At 49.8% G+C, this 21,617-nt stretch overlaps 1 protein-coding gene across 1 annotated transcript; it reads right to left on the bottom strand.

Annotated features, from left to right (window-relative positions):
- Positions 1-1,376: 1,376 nt before the first annotated feature.
- On the bottom strand, positions 1,377-20,959 carry ETS2 (ETS proto-oncogene 2, transcription factor). Its single transcript, XM_043474743.1, has 10 exons — positions 20,827-20,959; positions 16,269-16,340; positions 12,932-13,043; positions 11,580-11,699; positions 11,056-11,256; positions 9,158-9,241; positions 7,754-7,978; positions 6,449-6,712; positions 4,689-4,807; positions 1,377-3,539 (listed from the first exon to the last, which is right to left on the bottom strand). Exons 2-10 carry the CDS (start codon positions 16,338-16,340, stop codon positions 3,324-3,326), a joined length of 1,413 nt encoding a protein of 470 aa, XP_043330678.1. The 5' UTR covers positions 20,827-20,959; the 3' UTR covers positions 1,377-3,323.
- Positions 20,960-21,617: the final 658 nt, after the last annotated feature.

Below are 21,617 nucleotides of genomic sequence, written 5' to 3'. Positions count from 1 at the left end.
TCAGCTCTCTTTCATTAAATCAGACATCAAAGAGATTAGAAAACACATAAAACAATGCCATTGTTCCTTTTTTGGAAAGTTATTTTTCATAAAAATGTTAATATCAGTTGTTATTTCAGAAATGTTGAGTCGTATTTTAAAATTTTCTTTAATTTCTAATATAGTTAACATTGATGATCAGTGATGTGCTGTTAAACATATTTCAGCTCCCTTAAAAGGGTTGGTGGGGAGCCCTAATTTGTAGCAGATGCTGATTTTTTGTTTAAATAAATGTATATTTATTTTTAGCTTCACTGGGTGGGTCTTGGTTGCTACACTGAGGCTCTCTCTAGTTGCAGCAGTCAGGGGTTATCCTCAACCTGGAGTGCGTGGGCTTTGGTGATTGCAGCGTGCAGGCTGAGGAGCTGTGAGACACCAGCTTAATTACCCTGAGGTGTGTGGAATCTTCCTGGGACCAGGGATCAAACCCGTGTCCACTGCCGTGGCAGGGGGATTCTTATCCACTGCACCACTGATGACATGCCAGATGCTAATTTTGGTGGTGTATAACTGCTTTCATCCCAACCAAGTCCCAGCTACCAATACCTCACTGATGCAGCATTGGGGAGAGGCCCACACCATCAGCTTGGGTTAGCCCACGGCGAGCCAGCTCCAGCACACCTTGGATATAATCCCTCTAAGGTTCTGGAATCTTCACTAATTCTGGAGAGTGGAAAGGAGGTCCAAGAATGAGTTTGTGCTCAGGCGTCCCAGGACCACCACCCTCATCTTGGTTATGTCAGAACTCCAGGGGAGTCGAGGCCTCAGTTACAAAAGTCCTTGAGCTTCCAATCCTAAGGTTCTTCTTTCTTTGATTTTTTAAAACCTGTTTATTTGGGGTTTTGGTCGTTCCATGCAGCATGTGGGATGTTAGTTTCCTGACTAAGGGTCAAACCCACACCCGCTGCACTGGAAGCAGAGACTTAACCACTGGACCTTCAGGGACGTCGCTATCCTAATATTCTCAACAGAAGCATCCTGAAGTCTCTTCTGTGAACACTGCCAAAGCCCAGTTGAAGATAAGATACCCGAATCTTTCTAATCTCTCCTTGAAAACCTTTCTCTTTAAGGAACACTTTTTGGGAATTGCTTCAGGAAGGTTCACAGTTGGTTCCAGCCTGGTCCTGATTTGCTGGGGGAGGGGTGCATAAAGTCAGTTCACAGGGGCTGTGACCTGAAGTGGCTGAGTCACCGAGGGGCGGCCCAGTGCTCTGAACCCACCGCCTCCGCGCTGGGGAAGGGAGGCAGAGGGGCGAGGCATGAAGGCTCTTAAAAGGAGGGATTGATGTAAACAAAATACTTTATTATTTGAGAAAGAAAAGGCCAGATTACAAAACTTTGATAGATAAGTCCTGTTTATTATCATGCCAAAGGTTTACCATGGGTTTGATTTTCCATGACTCTTGGGTCGAGCCATGTAAAATTGCCAACTCTGGATAAAAACAGACAAATACTGGCAAATTCATGCGGTCAAAGCCCATATAAAACGAGCGAGCGGATGGCTGATTTTTTTCAGCGGCAAGATGTTCCCAGCCGCTTGTCTGTTGATGTTATAAACAGCTGTCCGGCAGATAAACAGGTCTTGCTTGAGAAGAACATCCTGTGCTTAGCGATACTGCAAACGGTCTTGTGTGGGTACAAGAGGCAATGGTCCCCCCTTCTGGCTCTCCTCTGCTCACCCTACCACCCAGTTCCCCTCGTCTCATCACATGGAGGATTTGTCTTCAAAGACCTCACCACTGGTCCCCCTACAATGCTAGTGAAGACTGTCTGACTTGGAAATCAACGTGATGGTTTACAAAAGCCAGGAACACAGGGTGAACCAGGGGTTCCTTCGAAAGGACTACAAAAGTCTCCATCACAATGAAGACGTTTTCTTCACATGAACGACCCCAATGCCTTCTCTTTCCCACCTTGCTGACCCTCTTTGCCTCTGGGCTTTCTGTGTGCAAGAAAATAAAAACTGTGGACACCCAACAGAAAGGAGCAGCTTGGTGTCCGGAAAACCTGAGACTCCACAGGTAAAGAAGATGGGACAAAATCAGGCTCCACTCATGTCCGAGAGGTTCATTAATTAAGCCTCCCCTCCCCCTGCACCTTCAGCTCTGTACTTTAGGCGCTGCAGTAAAAATAAAACTTTCTTACAAATTACATTATTTTTTTCCAGTGAATTACTTTTGCAGTAAAAATAGCTGCTACATAAATCCCTCCTGATCTCTGAAAAGGAGTCACATATTTCCAAAAATAGTATTCCTATTTTAATCATACAGCATAATTTGGGGCGTGGGGGTGGGGCTCGGGAAGGAAATGCCTGGTCAGGGGAGGTGAGTCGCTGGGGGAAACACAGTTGAACTAAAAAATAAAGTAAGTTTTGTATATAAACTTATTTCAAGGCATGCATAGAAATGGAAAACATATGCCATCTGTCAAGAAAAATACTGCTTTATAGCTTTTACATTACAATTAAAGGAGAAGCAGAGAGGCCAGGAGAGGCCTCCAGATAATAACTTTAAGTTTCTTATAAAAATTCCCAAGTGTACAAAGTCCTTGCCATAGATAATAACCCAGGCAAAACAAAACAAAAAACAGGAATGAACCTTCTTAGACCTTATTCCTGTAGGCATATTAAATGTAAATAATACACACTTTACAACTTCTCTTAATCTGCTCCGGCAGATTAAATGTTCGCAAAAGGACGCCAGTCAGTGCTCTTAAAAACCAGCGAACGTAGCAAAATGCCATCTGCATTCCTATTTTCACATACAGTTATATAATTATTTTAAATTACAATATACAATTTCTGTTAAATAGGTCTGTTAGGGGACTCTGATAACAATTACAAGGTTACAGTCATATATACAAACTAACTTCTGAAACATCATGTGTCTTTGCCCCCTGCTCCCCCTCAGAACCAAAGAGAGCTCTTGTGTGATTCCTGGCTGCAAAAAGGCAAAAGAAAAAATCCAAGAAGTGTGCGTCCGGGACACGCTCGCTCCTTTGAGAAGACCCAACAGCCTGAACGATCCTGCCACCACACAGCCCGCTCAGGGCTAGGACGGGGGCCTCAAGCTTCTTCCTGGGCCATTCGAATGGAATAGCATCATTAAGTGGCGGGTTCCCGGCAGCAGGCTTTCAGAAGTGAGAAACTGTGCTGCCTTCAGCGAAGAACCGCGGTGTCCGATGGAGTAAGGCCACTGCTTCCAAGAGGCGTGCCGGATGCGCCGGTCCGGCCTTTCAGGGTCCTGGGACGAGTCTCAACGGCCCCGCTCCCGGCCCGGGTGGGCTCAGTCTTCCGTGTCCGGCTGGACGCCCAGGATGGCGTGCAGTTCCTCGGGCGTGAAGCCCAGCAAGTTCTGCAGGTCACACACGAAGCGGTACACGTAGCGCTTCCCCGACGTCTTGTGGATGATATTCTTGTCGTAGTAATAGCGCAAACCCCGGCTGAGCTTCTCGTAGTTCATCTTGGGCTTGTTTTTCCTCTTTCCCCACCTGCGGGCCACCTGTGGCGGGGTATGGGAAAGAGTGCCATTTAATTCCGCGATTGAAAAAAAGCACACGTGTCTCCCTCGTCCCAGCAAAAACCATCGCAATAAAGAAAACTATCCTCCCATCAAAATAATTTTTAAAAAAAGAAAGAAAGAAAAAGCACGCCTTTTTCATCACAACACTGTAAAGAAAATTATCCTCCCATCAAAATAAATTAACTTTTTAAAAAAAAGAGAAAGAAAAAGCACCCCTTTTCCCCTTATGACAATTTGGACGCATGCTTATTGAAGCACCAATGGGAACGCAGAGATGCCGTCTGCCTTCCCCCTCTGCAGCCCTGGCTATTTATCTGGGGATGGAGGGACAGGCAGATGAGGGAGGCGGGTCCCCCGACCCACAGCCCCGTCTGCTGAGGCTTCTCCCTCAGGAAAACCTTTGGGAGCCTAGGGGTTGGTCCTGAGACAAAGGAAAGGCTATGTGCCCCCACCTCCTGGGTTTGCACTCCAAGACCACCACGTCCACAGCCACTGAAGTGGGACGGAGGCCACGTGACCGTCTGCATTCCTCAATGCCTCTGCCGCCCAGGGTTAGCGGGGAGGTGACGCACCACACCCCACAGGTGCCAGAGACCAAGGGCGCCCCTTGCGCTGACCGTGACGGGCTGGTAGGGGACCCGCCCTCAGCTTTCTCATCCAGACGGGCTGGCACAGCTCCGCCCACCTCAGCGGAGGCCTGGGGCTCAGTATCTGCCCCCCCACAAGGGAAAAAGGCAAATTTCCTACGACATGTTCCGACGGTCAGGCAAGTGCCTCAGTTTACAGCTTGCACCTTTCAGCTCAATGACAGAGCAAGACGGGGAAGCCCGACAGTACCGCCTGCACAATCCATGCCTCAAGAACCCCACGGACAGAGGAGCCTGGTGGGCCACAGCGCATGGGGTTGCAGAGAGTCGGACACGGCTGGGCCACTGAGTACAGCATATTAAACTGTGTATCATCGCAATAAGGCTCCTAAAGGGCCAGAAATGCCTCCTGCAGAAGAAGTGCTCTCATTTGTATATACTTGGGACCCGTTTCTTGCACCCGGGGAATTGGGTTTGCAAAGCCCAAGTGATGTGATCAGGTTTGAGAACCCCAGGCTTGAGTCCCCAGGTCTGGACGTACCTCGTCGGGGTCAGCGAGCTTAAACTCCCACCCGTCCCCCGTCCAGCTGATGAATGACTGGCAGGACTTGTCGGAGAGCAACTCTAGAAGAAACTGCCACAGCTGGATAGGCCCGCTTCCTGCAGGGGAGAAGGGGGTGGGTTAGACGTTCTTAAACACAGCAAGGCTTTAGAGTCACTCTCCTGAAGCAAGAACTGTGAGATCAAGTGGTATCAAGTGGGTATCAAGGTGAAGGTGTGACGCTGGGTGCTGGGGACAGCCTTGGATGCTTTAATGGTAGGAGGCCAGACCCCAAGGTGAGGGCTTCTTCCCCACGCCTCTCCTGCTCTTGGGAAAGAGATCACTGGGCTTGGTCTTTTTGGAGGAAAAAAAAAAAAATTCTGGGCCAGCATCTCCTTGGCATCAAAATCCCTCCCTCTGTTTAATTGTTTCTTATGTAATAACTTTCAAGGTTTATTTCTAGAAACACCTCGTGGGACAGGGGTGGGGGTGTTAGAAAAGGCCTTTCAACACAGGGTGAGGCATGTCATTCTCGGAACCCCACGCGTAGCTTTCCGACCGGATGACAGTGGCTAAATTGCTTGATCCAAGACTCAGGTTACTGAGAGGTCACTGGGGCACCTAGGGGAGTAGCCAGGGCCTCAACACCTGTTCGGTGAGGTAGATGCTTTGCAAAGTGCTCTCCATATACTTTTTCTTGATTAATATTCAGAACCGCCACCACCTTGTAAAGTATGACTGCATTGATATTTCAAAAATGAAGAGGGAAAAGATGGGCCCAGCAGCCGTGTGGCTCGCCCTGGATCACAAGCTCATCCAAGAGCCATCCCCCAAGCCACAGTGACCACATCGTGGGTACAGCTGTGACCTGAGTGACCACAGCCAGCATCCTCCAAGCCCACTTCCCTGTCTGTGAAATGGGTCAATACCAGCCATGCTAGGCTGCCCTGGGGTCCCAGTATGGTCCTTGTCAACCACAGAGCTGGCAAGACAATGGATGGTCACTAACGTTAAAACAAAAACCCACCCACACTGTGGCTGTTTCCCTTCAGATCAGGCCCTCACGCCCATGTATGAAAATGATAGCCATTTTCACTCTGAGTAATTTCCATGGCTGTTTGTTTTACAGGACAGAAAAGAAACGGGATGCCTGTGTATTCTTATTTTAGCCTATTGGATTTTTTAAAAGCAGGTATTTTTTTAAATTCCCAGTGGCTCCATATGGTCAAACTATGGGGAAAAAAAAAAAAAGCACACTGAAGGACACAGAAAGCAATCCAAAAAAAAAATCCTCATATTTTTGCTAAAGTACTGGAAATATCTGGTTCTAAAAACAGCTTTAATATTTGTCCCCGCCTAGAATAGCTGTTACCCAAAACTTCAAAATAAGATGGATTTGAGAAGCAGAAGAAGGTAAACAGTCCCTGTGTTATTAGAACCCGGCTCTGTGCCCCTTCCCCTGGCCAGGCTACAGTCTCTGAAATTCCAGGTATGGCTGAGTCAGAGCTTCAGCCTCTACGGTCCGTGTCCCCCGCTGTTCTCCTCTCCTTTTGGGGACTGGCCAGGACTGACCAGATAAGGGAGCAGCCTGGGGATTCTCACCCACTACGCTGAGCTCATCCCTGTCCATGTGGCCTCTTTCGGATGCAGGGAGACGGCTCGCTCGGCTTAAGGATGACACTGCACGCATTAAACCTGGAGCGCCAACTCGAGGTCGTCCAGCGAGAAACGCCCTTGGTAAACAAGGCGGGTGCACGCACCTGTGAAGCCGGCCAGCACGGCCGCGGGTATAACTGGTTTGCCCTGCTCCACCGGGTCGCTCCGGTCCTGGATGTAGTCCTTGAAGGACATGGTTGGCTTGCTGAGGCCCAGGGACTGGCTGCAGTCGTCCTCGAAGCTCTCGAAGGAGGGTACCCGCTGCACATCCAGCAGAGACGACTGGCTGTTCCAGGACTGCAGCAGCGACTCCGAGCTCTCGAAGCTGTCGCCGCCAGTCTCTGCCGAGTCGTGGTCCCTGGGTTTCCCTGGCAGACACAAGCATGGGCTCTGACCCCTCCAGGATGACGCAAGGTCAGGCACGACCACCGACCCCTCCGGGCGTTCACCCTGCCGGCCCACAGCCCCTCAGGTTTCTCACTGAGCCACCCGCTCCTTATGAATAAACACGCTAGGCAAGCGCCTCTCCCATCAACTGCAGGACAGAGACATTGTGTAGCTCCTAGCAGAGGGCCGCACCGCATGGGAAAGGGCAGCAATGTGCGTGGATCTCAGACACAAAGTGAGCAAAAGCCCAACAAGAGAACACTTTGTATCCAGTTCAAGAACTGGAAAGACAGTGATGAGAAAAGTCAGGACAATTGGATCTTCTGGGGGTAGGGGGAGTGCTACTGACTGGGAGGGGGGATGAGGGAGCCTTGTGGGGAGCTGGCACCCTCTCAATCTCAATCTGGGTGGTGGTCACCCAGGGGTATTTAAGGAAAAAAATCCAACCCGAGTTTAGTCCACCGCACACTTGCGAGTGTGTTCAGTAGCTCAGTCATGTCGGGCTCTTTGCGACCCCATGGACCATAGCCCACTAGGCTCCTCTCTGTCCGTGGGATTCTCCAGGCAAGAATACTGGAGTGGGTTACCATGCCCTCCTCCAGGGGAGTTTCCCCCACCCAGGGATCGAACCCAAGTCTCATGTCCCCTGTACTGCAGGCGGAGTCTTTATCACTGTAACACCTGGGAATACGCATTTTCACCTCCACCAAGACATCCCGTCACCTGCCTACACTGCCTCCCCCAACAGCCCACTGGGTGGGTGGAGGACTCCGGCCACAGGAGCAGGAACTCTGCTGGCTCCCCGACACCCCCGGGCCCCGGACCAGAGCAGGAGGCATGTGAGGAGTAAGCTTGCTGAGCATCGCTGCTGTGGCCGTGTCCCGGCAGTCCAGTCCTTGACCTCCCCCAGGGGCAAAGCATGGGCCAACTGATTAAGAAACTCAGGTCACGGTCTGACCGTGGCCCCGGGAAATCACACCCCCAGCCCCACCGAGAAGCACGCTCAGGAGCCTGGGTCTTACCAGAAGCGCTGGAGAGCAGGTTTAGGCTGCCGGCTGGGAAGTCCTGGCCGACGGAGCAGTAGTTGACGCTGACGGTGCTGATTCGGGCCTTGGGGAACATCTGGAAGTCCTGCTCTGGCCCGAGTGTGCTGGGCGCCGAGGACACTGGACACAGGCCATCCAGGAGGCCGCCTTTAGGGTAGCTCTGCGTCTGCATGCCGTATGGCGCCTGCTCCACGCCGAAACCTACAACACAGGACCACGGACCACACAGCTGTTAGGAGGCATCGACATGATACCCAGAGACCCTACACGCCTCCAACCAGAGGGAACGCGAGCAGACCCACCCACTCCAGCCCTCCATGCGAGACCTCACTGGACACGCTGAGGCTCTGACGGGCAGTTTTTCTGAGTCCTCCTCTTATCTAAATTTCCCTAAAGGCCTGCGGCCTCTGGACCCTGGGGGCGATGCTGCAGGTGAATATTCCTAGTGCTTCCATGGGAGCCTCAGGACAACAGGGTCACTGGCTCTTTCGACTCCCGAGGAAACTAAGGTCCAGACCAACTAAGCGATCTGCCATCCAGCCTATGACCCATAACTGAGCATCTCCAGTCACCCTGACCACGCCCGAGGGGACCACCTTAAGCTACGCTCACCAGCATCAAACCACCAGAAACACCAACCCAAATTCCATAACATCCCAAGTTCAGAGCAAATGGGGTATTGCTGTTCGCACACCTCCTGCACCTGCCACCTTTCTCTATTACACTGATCTGACCCCGGCGATCAGCTCACTCTATTCTGCCCCCTCGAGTTATAAATTGCCTCGACCGATGCTGGCCAATGCAAAGGTTAACACTAGCCACCAATGCAATGTTAGATTTTCTAACAGCCCCACTGGAAAACTAAAAAGGCGCTGGCGAAACAAGTTCAAACATTTCACTTGACCCAAGAGATGGTAAAGAACCCGCCTGCTAATGCAGGAGACACGAGTCGTGGGTTCAGTCCCTGGGTGGGGAAGATCCCCTGGAGGAGGAAATGGCAACCCACTCCAGTATTCATGCCTGGAGAATCTCATGGACAGAGGAGCCTGGTGAGCTACAGTCTATAGAGTCACAAGAGAGTCAGATACGACTGATCCGAATGCATGCAAGAAATCCATTATCATTTCAACATGTAATCATAATTTTAAAAATTATTAAGGAGACATTTATACTAAGACTTTCAGATTGGTGGGCCTGAGTTTTATCTCACCGCACATCTCAATGTGGACCGGCAACAACTTCAAGTGACCAGTGGCCTGGACTTGTGAGTGTGATCACTGTGTGGGACACTGCAGGTCTAGACCCTGGCTTCGAACTTTTCGTGAATCTAACAGGAAGTCTTAGGACCAAGCTCTTAAGCGCAGAATTCATTGCACTGACCTAACGAATTGCTATTAATCCAATGAGGAACTGAGTTGAGGTGCGAATTTTCTTCATACGGATCTTCGGTCTTTTCTTGGTTTTCTGAAAAATTGACAGAGGAGACACAAAATTACAAATCGAGAGGTTTTAAACGACTCAAGAAAAAAAGGTTCCTTTCTGAATTACTGTTCTACGGTTATTCCAGCATAAAGAAATGAATTTTAGCTGCATACTTAATCCAATGGTGTTCCCTGTCATTATGTCTTTTAAAAGTACTAGAGACAGCAACATATTTTCCTAATAACTAGAAAAAGACTTCTAAAATTACTGCTGCCATTGGCAAAGTTAAATTTTCAATTGTATAATTTGAGCGATCTAGATGATGTATTGAATTCATCCATAGAGCCCACAAAGGGTTAAATGCTTATGAAGTACCCCCTTCACCAGGGGCTGGGAACACAGCAAATTAGGGACCTAGACAGATTCTCTGCCTGGTGATACTTCTGACCCATCATCTCAAACCCTAGGGTGTGTCCATGGGTGGCGAGAGCTATAGAGAGGTCAAAACAGTGCCACGGGCGTCCGAATGGGGACACGTGTCCAAGAACTTTAAAAGGAAAAAGTTAGCATTCTCTGTGTGAATTTACTTCTCCAAACATACAACCACACACACATCCACATATCCAGACACACGCACTGAGAAATGGCAAAATGGGTCCAACATGCCAACAAACAGATTCAAACAGAAACTTGTCAGATCAGACTTGTCCAGGTTCAGGAAAAATTTAAGGGTCCTTAGGTTTTCCTTCCCCTCAGAAGCCATAACTACAAAGAACTGGTCGGGAGGCCCTGAGATCTTTTTAAGATGCTGAGTATGTAATAGATGTTGAAACTCAGAGTTTAAAATCAATTGAATGAGAAATTTTCTCTGAACTCTACCAACAGGCTTATTTTCTTATATTTTTAACTTGAAGGAGTCCTATGTTTTGCTTTTTTTTTAACTCAATGTACTTTTTTTTCTTTTATCCAAAATGTGTATTGGGATGGTTTCCCATTCATCTTGACACAGGGTACGTTGAGCGCTGCTTCCATCTGAAAGAGCAGCCTTCTGTAAGCGTTGCTCTTCCTCCTGAAGGCTGGCCGAGGACAGCAGAACACTGAACACATATAACTACGGTTTGTGCACGGCTAGATACAGGGTGATTCTATAGCATCCTGGGCATTTCACATCCATGAAACAGGAATTGGGGCTCTGCACGAGGCACTTGTTCCTGTTTCCTCTTCTCTTCTGGAGAGGGATGAAGGAGATACTTTGCAAGAGGCCTGTGCTCATGGGGAGGGCGTCATGCCAGTAAGGCTTCATGTATTTTTAACACTACTCTCAATGCTCTTTTTAGGTCTAAATCAACATTTTCTACATAAGAGTTCTTTTGCTTGAAGGCCAGTTTCTGTACAATATTTCAAGTGTGTAAAATGTACATCAATTACTTCTACATTTGTTTATAAACACAAAACAAAAAGTCTTTGTGGGATCCCATCTGTAGGGAAGAAAAACTATAAAATTCCCAGTTTATTGCTTTGGCTGGGGCCAACGTATTTCTTAAGGCTCTGTAAAGTGAGCCTCCAAACACGGGCATCCCAGCTCCCTGACATCAGAGCCACACGTACGCCTCCGACTCATAAGGTCTGGTGACGCTGAACACCTTGGTGAAGAAGGCTCCCGCCTTGTGGCTAATGCTCCCCACACACGTGCTTAAGTGGAATCAAAATCTATAATCGCCACCCTGGCGCCGACTCGTGCCAATGCCATTTTCGGTCCGTCTGCCCTCCATCACTGAATCACCGACCCGACAGTTAGCATGCACAGCTCCCCCATCACTCTTTCCCACCACAATCGCCCCGTCGCTCACAGGTACCTTTGATCATCTGCTCCAGATGCTCCCAGAGAATATCGCCCACAAAGTCGGGTGCCAGCTCCAGAAAGCGCTCCTTGCCAAGGTTACAGAGCACCTGTCCCGTCATGCCGAACCTCTGCAGGTTCACGTCCACCAGACTGAACTCGTTGGTGGCCCAGAGAAGCCACTGACATACCTGTTGCTCAGTCCACAGCCAGGGATCTAGCAGGGAGGGGAGAAAAGCAAGGCGGTGAGGCCAGACACACTCCTGACTTACCTGCAGAGCCCCGATGGGCACCAGGGCTCAAAGTGATGAGCCAGCAGACACCCAGGACGATGCTGAGGGGCTAACAGCAGTGCTGGAAGAAGTGTTCAGCGGGGTGGGTTTCGAAATAAAAACTGGCTCGGCTTCATGAGAGCTCTGCCCCTCTTTGCAAGACACCCTAGGCGCGTGCTTGAAATGATGCCATCTCAAGCTATGGCGGCCCGACGCCCCGGTCTAGCACAGCGCAGGGCAGAACGCGGCTCCAAGAAGCAGCACTTACTCTTCGGGATCCCCAGCCGGCGCTGCTCCTTTTTGAAGCCACTGAAGGTGGCTTTTAAGGCTTGACTCATCACAGCCTTGCTGCATGGGGTCAGCAGCGGCAACTCGCAGTTGGCTGAGTCTGAAAAACAAACCCCACGGGGACGTTAAGTTCCAGCTGGCCACAACACAGGGAGAACGGATGGGGGGTGGGGCGGGGAGGGAGTCTTAGCTCCTACGGAAGAACAATGAGCATCCTCAGTCTTCAGCATCACTCTCCAGAGGAGGGTAAATATTAATGTGAACCAAAATGGTTTCTGAATGAAACTGAGAAAATATATTATAATTTAATAATACATGTATTATTCTAATCATTATGTAACTATACTTCTTACAATTTAATAACTACCCTTATTTGAAAAAAAACTAAAGTAAAACTCGAGTTGAATTTTTGCCAAACTTCATAAAGCAGCAATCAGCGCCTAGGTAAGGCTTCTCTTGCAGGCCAGTCTTACATTTTTGACAACCGAGGAAGCTGCTTGGTTTTTCACCAAAAGCCTTAAGGGGTTATAAATGGCTAATCTGGAAGCGACTTCCATCCATTAAACTAAGCTGCAGGCAAAGAGACAGCAGATGTCACAGGAACACACAGCACTTAGCACCTGGGATGTCAATTTGTTTGAAAAACAACCTTCTCTGCATTCCCTCAGCAATTTCAAGAATGATGAATGATGGTCACGTGACAGCACGCTTACGCAAGCACACGCGTTTTAATTAATTTTCTGGGCTGTATTCTTTAGCACTGACTTCATATGACAAAGTCATCTCTGGAATGTCTCCTGCTAACAACTCTATCATAGTAATCACAGAGGCATCACCTGATGTGCTATTCCTTTCAAAAGAATGAACACTGATACGAAGAACTGCAGGCACGAAGGCAGATGGGTAAAGATGAGCAGGAATACTTTGCTGCCCCAAAACTGGTGGTGGCGGGGGGAGATCTAAGCTAGGGACATGAACCTAGGATGAAAAGGTGGGGTGCACTCTGAGGTCCACTGGTCTGCATCATAGAGGGGACTGGGAGATGGGGCCTGGGCTGGCTGCAGAGTTGGGGCAGCCTACGGAGCCGCTCAGGGCCCCCTGCGGTTTGCCCCCAGCAGGGCGCCTCCTCTCCCTGGGGTGCATCTGGTGGGTGAGGACTTCAGAGTCACCAGCTGCATAAAAAAGAACTGTTTTCTCCCAGATCCCAGCCTCTGCCTGACTTTTCATACAAAGATTCAAGACAACAACAGGCATCCCTTACGAAGGGTCATCTATGCACTGAGATCCTTAGGGACATCATGCTCAATTCATCAAGTCTGAGTAACCAATTACCATGAGAAATCGAATCCAAGCCGGTTGGCACTTCCTGCAGTGTTTGCTCTTCATTTAGGGAGGGGAAAACCGCGAGCAGGGACCCATCAAAGGTGTCAAAGGCGGCCTGGCGCTGCAAAGGCAAGAGGGAAAGAAAACAGAAACGTTGGCATTTACACTTAGTTAATGACCTGTTTTAAAAGTGGTCCATGGGCAGCCTCACCAAGACACCCTGATTCAATTTGCCAGTTATAAAGCCACGCATGGAATCGACCAGTCGGTACTCTGAGCAAACTTCTGAGAAGATCCAAGTGACCCAAAGGATCTCTTTACTCTGGATCACTTACAGGCACACCTTGGAGATGCTGCAGGCTTGGTTCCAGACCACCGAAATAAAGTGACTATCACATCAAAGAGAGTCACACAAATTTCCTGGCTTCCCAATACATATAAAAGTTACTCTTACACTATTACGTGTGCAACAGCATGATGTCTAAAAACCGTGCACATACCTTAATTAAAAAATACTAACCATCATTTGAGCCTTTGTAATCTTTTTGCTAGCAGAGGGTTTAAACTATGTCGAAGATTCCCAAAATGTGACACAGAGACATGAACTGATCAAATGCTGTTGGGAAAATGGTGCCAATCAATGCCAGGCTGCAGGGTTAGCACAAGCCTTCAATTTGTAAAAAACTCAGCATAGCAAAGTGCAGTCTATCAAGGTCTGCCTGTCATCAACCACAGAATCAGAATGACCGGGAATTTACTTTTAATGGCCTAATCAAGTTAAATGTATAAGTTAAGCAAACAAACCTAAAACCAAGAGAGTCTTATAACAGTGCCTGGAGGGACTCAAGAGACCACCTCAATCCAAACACCTGGCCCTTCTCAGCTAAACGGGTGAGACACGCCGGCCGTGTGCATAAGGAAAATGACTCTCATGCTGTTGTAAGCTGAAACTAACACAACAATGAAAAATTATCCCCTAATTAAAACTGTGATAAATCATAATGGAAAAGAATATTTTTAAAATGTACATGTATATCTATGTATGTATGTGTAAATATATATATATATATATGTATAACCAAACGACTTTGCTGTATAATAGGAATTAACAACAATGTAAATCAACTATGTGTGTATACAGGTAACTGTGTCTTACTTTTTGCAACCCCATGGACTGTAGCCCTCCAGGCACCTGTCCATGGAATTTTCCAAGCAAGAATACTGAAGTGGGTTGCCATGTCCCCCTCCAGAGGAACTTCCAGACCCAGGGATCAAGCCTGTGTCTCCTGCCTCTCCTGCCTTGGCAGGCAGATTCTTTACCACTGCACCTCCAGTGAAGCCCTACAATATTTATACTTCAATATAGAAGGAAAATTAATAAGGGGGAAAAAAAAAGAAACCAAAAAAATGATTCTTGGCAAAAGAGCTTCAGCTCACTGCAGTTAAGACAAAAGGCAGGGAAAGAAAAAAATCAAACAACAAAAATCAAACAAAATACATATGAGAACATTCCTTAAGATTTAATTTTGTAAAACTGTAGTGTATTGAAAAGGTCACTCCTTCACTGCCTCCACCTATGAAGGGGAAAGATTTCCAAAGAAAACAGATTTAAAGTTAAACTATCTACAATTTAGGAGAAGAGACATACATAGAAAGATAAGCCTGGAGCTGTGAGAATTTCAAATACAAATGGAACAGCCTGTACTGTAAGACTCATTTGTAAGTAACAGACAAAGGCCTGATTCATCATTGCCTAACTTGTGGAAGAAAAACGTGAAGAACAGCTATATTTTTCCAACATAAGCTGGACCCATGTCATGTGTAATACAGTGACCCATTTGTTGAGTCAAAAGTGTGTAACACATTTACAGATCCAATGGTTGGTGTGCTTTCTGTTTAGAAATGCCGAACAGTGAATGACGCATGACATAAGAGGGTAGGCAGAAGCTGGAGCTTGGCCCAGGGATGTTGGCGTCCAGCCCCCCAAAAAACCCAAAGCAGGGATACCCAACTGCCCAAGACCTACAGGGGGGCGGGGGGCGGGTAGAGGCCAATCAGGCACGTATGAAATACTCATCTCGACTTATAAAATAGCTTATAGCAATGCTAATTTTGGTGACATACCCGATAGATTTTTTAAATTCCTGGCGTGGAAGCCTGGCGTGAGGCAGTCCAAGGGGTTGCAAAGAGTCCTACAGGACTAAGCAACTGAACAATAAAGCATGGCCCAGGTGACTAAGAAGTGCCTTTCCTTTCCTGACTGCCTTTCTGTTCTGTTTTTAAAACCAAGAAACCACAAGACAAGATAAATTCCCGCTGGGTATTTCAACACATCAGTTTCAGCAAGAGTGGTTTCTTCTCCAAGCCCAGAAATCACACAGGCATAAGCTCTTCAAGTTTATGGGAGAAATTTTCTCTAGAGGTGTCATTTCAAACTTAATATTACTGTAATTTCTTATATGGTTTCTGCCAGGCCACAATGAAAACGCCTGACCAGACTGAACAACAACAAAAACCTCACTGGCTTGAAATTTGATCAGTTTCATGATACTCTGGAAAGACCTATGTCAGTTTTTGCCTCCTGGGGTTTGATCAGACAAACAACCTCCTAACGATAGAGAAAAGCGGAACATGCCAGAGACACAATATTGTACAAAACACTACCAATCTAAAACCACTGCTTCTGAGACATCTTTACCACAGAACACTTAAAAAAAAATCAAATCTGTCTGTCACATTTGGAGAAGGCAAATGGCAAATCATCAGTTTGTGTTGCTAAAGAATGTTCCCAAAAGGGAGTGAGATAGAAGCTCCATGAAATGTTTATTACCAGGGAGGAGGCTGTTTAATCTGATTTTCTCTTTGTTTTTAAACAGCCGCAGTTGTCCCAGGAAGGACAGACTGCCTGAACCCCACGGGCACTGACCCTTCTGATGGGAGCAGGAACAGCAGCCAATAATTGGGCCTGCCTGCCTCCTCTAAGCTCTTTCAGCTCTTTCCACTACTTGAGGAAACTTCCTGGGTGGCTAGAACAGATACCTCCTCCAGTTCTCTTGAGAATTTATAGAACATTCCACCTGGTAGGAGCCTCAGAAATCAACTACCAAGGCCTCACCATCCACAAACTGAGTGGTTTCCTTCATATCTTGGAGGATAAGTCAAACACACACCAGAAAACCCATTTAACAGATGAAAACACTGAGACCCAGAGAGATTAAGCAAACAGTCCAGAGTCACACAACCAGTCTCACAGCTAGAACCGGTCTCCTGGGACCCAATTGTTTTTTCCCTCCTAGAAACTGAGTTTTCCAATTTTTTAAGTTTCTATTAAGACTCGTTCACTCACCTTGAGTGTCCCTCTGTAATTGCTGGCCACAGGGGCCACCTGGTCCATGTTCTTGATTCCAAAATCATTCATCTTTAAAAAAGAAGAAAGAAAAATTAAGAGTTGAAAGAAGCAACAAACCAAGCTGATTGTTAAGTCCACATCCACACCTCAGCTCAAGTGCTCCAGCCCTAACAGGTCATTCAGAACCGAATGCCAGGAATTCTTCTCACAAAGGTGATGCTACTCAAGGAATTAAATGATAATGCCGCCTGCAGAATTCCCTTAGGATCTGAGGCACACAGATAAAGCTGCCTTCCGGCTGGCTGGTATAGCAAAGCTGGGGGCCTGGGTCCTTCCAGGACAGGCGTGGGGAGGACCTGTTTTTCATCGCCAATTTCAAGGTCAGCTAGGGGTGTAGGAGCTGTTGGGGGCTGTGGGCCGGCTGCCGGGCCGTGGACCACCTCCTGCGTTGCAAGGGGCAGTCAGCTCAACCTGGGAACTCCAGGGCCAGCCGCCACAGCCGCTCCTGGGCAGATCCAAATCCTGGAAAGCCCGCTGGAAGACCCGCCTCGGAGGCCCCCTCCCTTCTCCAAGCTCAGGAAGCACAGAAAAAGGAAGAACCTCGTCTTGAGATCAAACCCTCCTGCATTATCTCAGATTCTCCAGTGTGGAGCACACAAGCTCAAAATACTGCATTTGCGGGCTGCTCAGCTGTGCGTTTCTTCGAGTTAAGTAATTCCGACTGCGGACCTGCCTTACTTGCTTGGATGGCCTAGGCTTTTACCTTGGACCTACGCTGACCAGCGTGGTAACCACGTGTGACTCCTGAGCGCTTGGTCCTGGGGACTAGGGCGGACTCAGATGTGCTTGCCCTCGATTTCAAAGATTTCACAGCGCAAAGTCAACTATCTCAGTACTGACTCTTGTGTTTACTGCGTGTTTACGTAATATTCTGAATGTGTTAGGTTAACTGAAATTAATTTCGTCTACTTCACGGTATTTAACTGTGGCTATTAGAAAACTTAAGAGCTACATGTGTGACCTGCGATTGGACAGTTCCCTAAATGACCTATGATTTGCTGTAATCAACTGAAAACCTATCTGGGGCCCTAAAACGTTACTGTTTGCCAGGGTAGGTTAAATATTAGCACCTGAGAAAAGCACTTAGATAATCCTGCCAGAGCATTAGATGAAAAAAACAGAGCAACTGAAGCTGATTTTCAAATACCCTGGGAAAGCCCACCCTCCTGGCTTCAGGACAGGGAACTGGAGGTCTAGAATAGGAAACTTCACGGGTACCTCTCACTGCCCGTTCTGAGGTCTCCACTGGGTGCTGCTACCTGTTTCAACCAAAACTTTGAGTAATTAAAACATTGTGCAATGGATAAGGCTGACTAGCAGAGGAAAACAGCATATTTTCCTGTAACTACTTAATTCGAGTTTGTCTTTTCTTGTTTTCTCTTTATGGTCAACATTATGGCTAAACCAGACCCGCTAAGGACTCAGCATACAGACACACACACCCCCTGGCTAGAAAGGCAGTGTGGGAGGAGATTCCCTGCCACAGGGGAGGCCAAAGGCACGGGGTGTGTGTGGGGGGTGTGTGTGCACGCTCAGTCATGTCAGGCTCCATGACCCCGTGGACTGGAGCCCGCCAGGCTCCTCTGTCCATGGAATTTTCCAGGCCAGAATCCTGGAGTGGGTTGCCATTTCCTACTCCAGGGGATCTTCCCAACCCAGGGATGGAACCCGTGTCTCCGGCATTGGCAGGCAGATGCTTTACCACCAAGCCACCTGGGAAGCCCCCCGGAGGCACCGGGGGTGGGGAGAGTTGTTAAAAATCTCTGAAGGCAGGTCATCATCAGGGTGGCCAGTGCAGGCTGAAAAGGTCTGACAGTAAATAATGGGGGGTAGGGAGAGGGTGGGGTGTTGTCTAGGATCAAAAGGGACTGCGTCTGCTCAGAATCCCCACTTGGTGAATCCCGTCATCCACAAACAATCAAAAATCAATATACAGTATGGATGACCACTGGCCTGGTAGGTTCCTACTTGCGAAGGGCTAAGCCTGAGCTGGGGGACCACACCTTGCCACCTTACTCAACAATCTGACATCCCTGAGAGGTAGATGTTAAGCCATCTGACAGAGAGGCTACAGAGACACCCCCCCACCCCCCACCCCAGGACTTTGCCCAGGATCACAGGGCTACTGCGGGGGTGGGGGTGGGGGGGCTCAGGGGCATAGAGCAGACCAAATCCCCTTGGGTGTATGGCCCGACCTCCTGAGCTCTGCCTTGAGCCAGGATCCCCTGAATGGTGAGGCCTGGACCCTCCTCCCAGCAGTGAAGAGCAGAGATCACACACTGATACCATTAGACTAGGCTCCCGCTCTCGACTTTTCAGATGCAAAATGCTCCTTAATGTGAGAGCTTTATGCCACTGACCTGCATGAACGAAGCCCTGTCACCTGTTGATGACATCAGCAAGCCTCAAAACAGGAGATCAAAATGAAAGGACATCTTGGGTGTCATCAGTTACCCATCTCCTTCTCCTGACTTGCAGACTTTATTCCACATCCTTGAGTTTCATGGAGATGGGCCGAGAATAGATGTGGAAAGCCACGGAGCAGCCCGCCTGGTTTTTGAGTACAAATTCTGAGAGGAAAGGCAATCTGCCACTCCCATATAAAGAGCTGTAATTACCAGCTGCGGAACAGAATTCTTGTGTTGTCCGGTTTTTAATTTGTTTAGTAAAAACCATGTAGAGTCAAAGTGCTCTACCAATGGTTTCTGGCAAACACCTAACTAATCAAATTTAAGTTCCTCTGTTTTACTCAACAGGTTTCCAGGTGGCTCAGTGGTAAAGAATCTGTTTGCCAACGCAGGAGACCCAGGTTCAATCCCTGGGTTTGGAAGATCCCCCCGGAGAAGCAAATGGCAACCTACTCCAGTACTCTTGCCTGGAGAATCCCATGGACAGAGGAACCTGGCGGGCGACAGTTCATGGGGTTGCAGAGAGTGAGACGGGACTTAGCCTCTAAACAACAGTTCTACTCAACAGGGCTTGTGAAGATAGCAGACAGGCCAAATCAGTCCACATAAGTCAATTTCACATTCAGGTCTTTTTGTGGTTGCCCTATTGATCGCTGCTCTTGAGAAACAACAGGAAAAAAATGGGTAAATGGCAGGCATGTTCAATTTTAAAACAAGTAGAACTTGCCCAACAACAGTACCCTTATGGGAACAAGTGATTGCTTCTGCGAGATTAGAGCACAGGTTTGCATTTAGACAAATTGAAAAAGAAAAAAAAAATCAAACCCTAAGCGCACTGTTGAAGATTGGTTTTCTTTTTCGTTTGAAAGCTATCAATTTAGGGAGAGGAATGACTAATCCCAGAAATGGGTGTTTGACTATTTCCCTTCGGGACACACAGTGCGCTAGTTTACTGTACTATGATATTATTCAGAATTTTAATAAACCTTAACTTAGAGATTTATCTCTCGGATTGGTGGCGGTGTGGGATGGCAGACAGCGCACAGGCGCTTCCACTGCACGGAACAAGATGAATCTCTTACCGGTAAATTAAAATAAATTACCCCTATCTCCAATGGGGGCTGCTCATTTCTTTACTTCCTCAATAAACTGCAGGTCAAATACTATTTTAGGATACCCTACAATTGAATACAGGCCAACACAAAAGTCTTGAGTGCTTAAAAAAAAAAGCCATATACGCACAAACGCTGTTACCCCTTCGTCCAACATGCTGTAAGATCGCAAAAATAGAGGCAGCCCTTCGCACCCATACCCCCATTTCCGACATTCTCCCCACGTTCACCTCCCAGCACCGAGGGGCCCGAATGCAGAGGTCCTGGGGAGCCCGCGGGGGTCTCCGTAGAGCCGCCGGACCCTCCCCGCGCCCCGGTCGCCTGCCGCCCTGGCCGGGCCCCGGACGCGACAGCGCAGGTGACCCGGAGCGGGGGTGGGAGCCGCAGTCCCCCAGGTGTTCCAGGCGCCCCGGATCTTCCCGGGCCGGGCGCCCTCCGGTAAGTCACCGGCAAACCGGGGCGAGCCAGGGCCCCTCAGACACCTTCTCTCGCGTCCCCCAAGCCCCCTGGCGAAATCAGGTTTGCCGGGTGCCCACCGGCAGGAGCCACCCCCGCCTTCACGCCCGCGTTTCCTTTTAAAACAAAAGCAAGTGAAACGAGCCGGCGCGCCCCGCCCGCCCCAGCCGCCTCGGCGACCCCAGGCCCCGCGGCCCAAGTTCGGAGCCGGCTCCGCGGGTCACGGCCAGGCCCACCCCGAACCCTGCTCGCCGCCCACCCACCTACCCCCAAAGCCACTCGGCCACCCCGGGAACAAGAGCCCCAAGCGGACCGATACTGGACGCGCGACCCCAGAATCCCACGAATAGTCGCCACCCTGCCTGCACCCCAGCTGCGCCCCGGGGATCTGGGGCGCCACCCGCGTCCCCAACTCGGTTCCTGGGTTCCCTGGGAGAGAAGTGGGCGCCGGAGGGCGCTCCCCGCCCGCCGACCCCCGCCGGACCCAGGCCACCCCGCCCGGCCCGACCCCGCTCTTACCTCGCCGCTTCCGGCAGGGCCGCCGGGGGCTCGGGGCCCAGGCTTCCTCGGTGCTAGCCGGCAAGCGCGCGGGCGCGGGCGCGCGAGTGGGGCGCTCGGGGAGGCCGCGGGGGGCGGGAGGGCTCCGGGCGCTCGGGGTTGGCCGGGGCGGACCAGGGACGGCGGGCGGGCTCGGGGAGATCCGGGAGGCCGGGGCGGGCCGGGGACGGCGGGCGGGCTCGGGGCGATCCGGTTGTGGCTGCACCGCGCTCTGCGCCGCCGCCGGAGGAAGTAACCGGCCGGTCCCCTCCGCCGCGCGCTCTTCTGGAGCCGGGGTATCGGGGGGAGGAGGGAGGAGGGAGGAGGGAGGGGACATCGGGACAGGAGGAGGGGCGGAGGGGGAAGGGAGAGAGGAGGAGGGGCGGAGGAGGGGGCCCGGCGGGGAGCCTGCGCGCGGAGAGGAGGGGCGGAGGGGAGGGGAGGAGCACGGAGCCAGGGGCGGAGCCGGACCTGTCCGGCAGGACCTCGCCCGGCGCCTGCTGTCGCTCGGCGGCTGATCTCCTAGGGTCGCTGCGGGCCTGGACCTCCGACGTCCGGCGCCCCGGGCAGTGTGTGTCCCAGGAGCTCAGGACAAATCTTTCTTATATTTCTTTCCCGGATCCGCCGCTTTAACCCCCAAAGGTGCCCTGGCAGGACCGGAGTAGCTAGCTAGCGCTGGTGCCACCGAGTGGCCGCGGGTCTTGGTCCACCGGGGGACTCATTCTAGCCCCATTCTTGGACCCGCTTATGGACTTATGATTTCCGATCGTTTT

Source organism: Cervus canadensis, chromosome 7, assembly GCF_019320065.1.
Source record: "Cervus canadensis isolate Bull #8, Minnesota chromosome 7, ASM1932006v1, whole genome shotgun sequence".
In the NCBI taxonomy this organism is placed as follows: Eukaryota; Metazoa; Chordata; class Mammalia; order Artiodactyla; family Cervidae; genus Cervus; species Cervus canadensis.
Note: the sequence above shows the minus strand (reverse complement) of the source record. Positions and strands in the feature narration are given on the sequence as shown.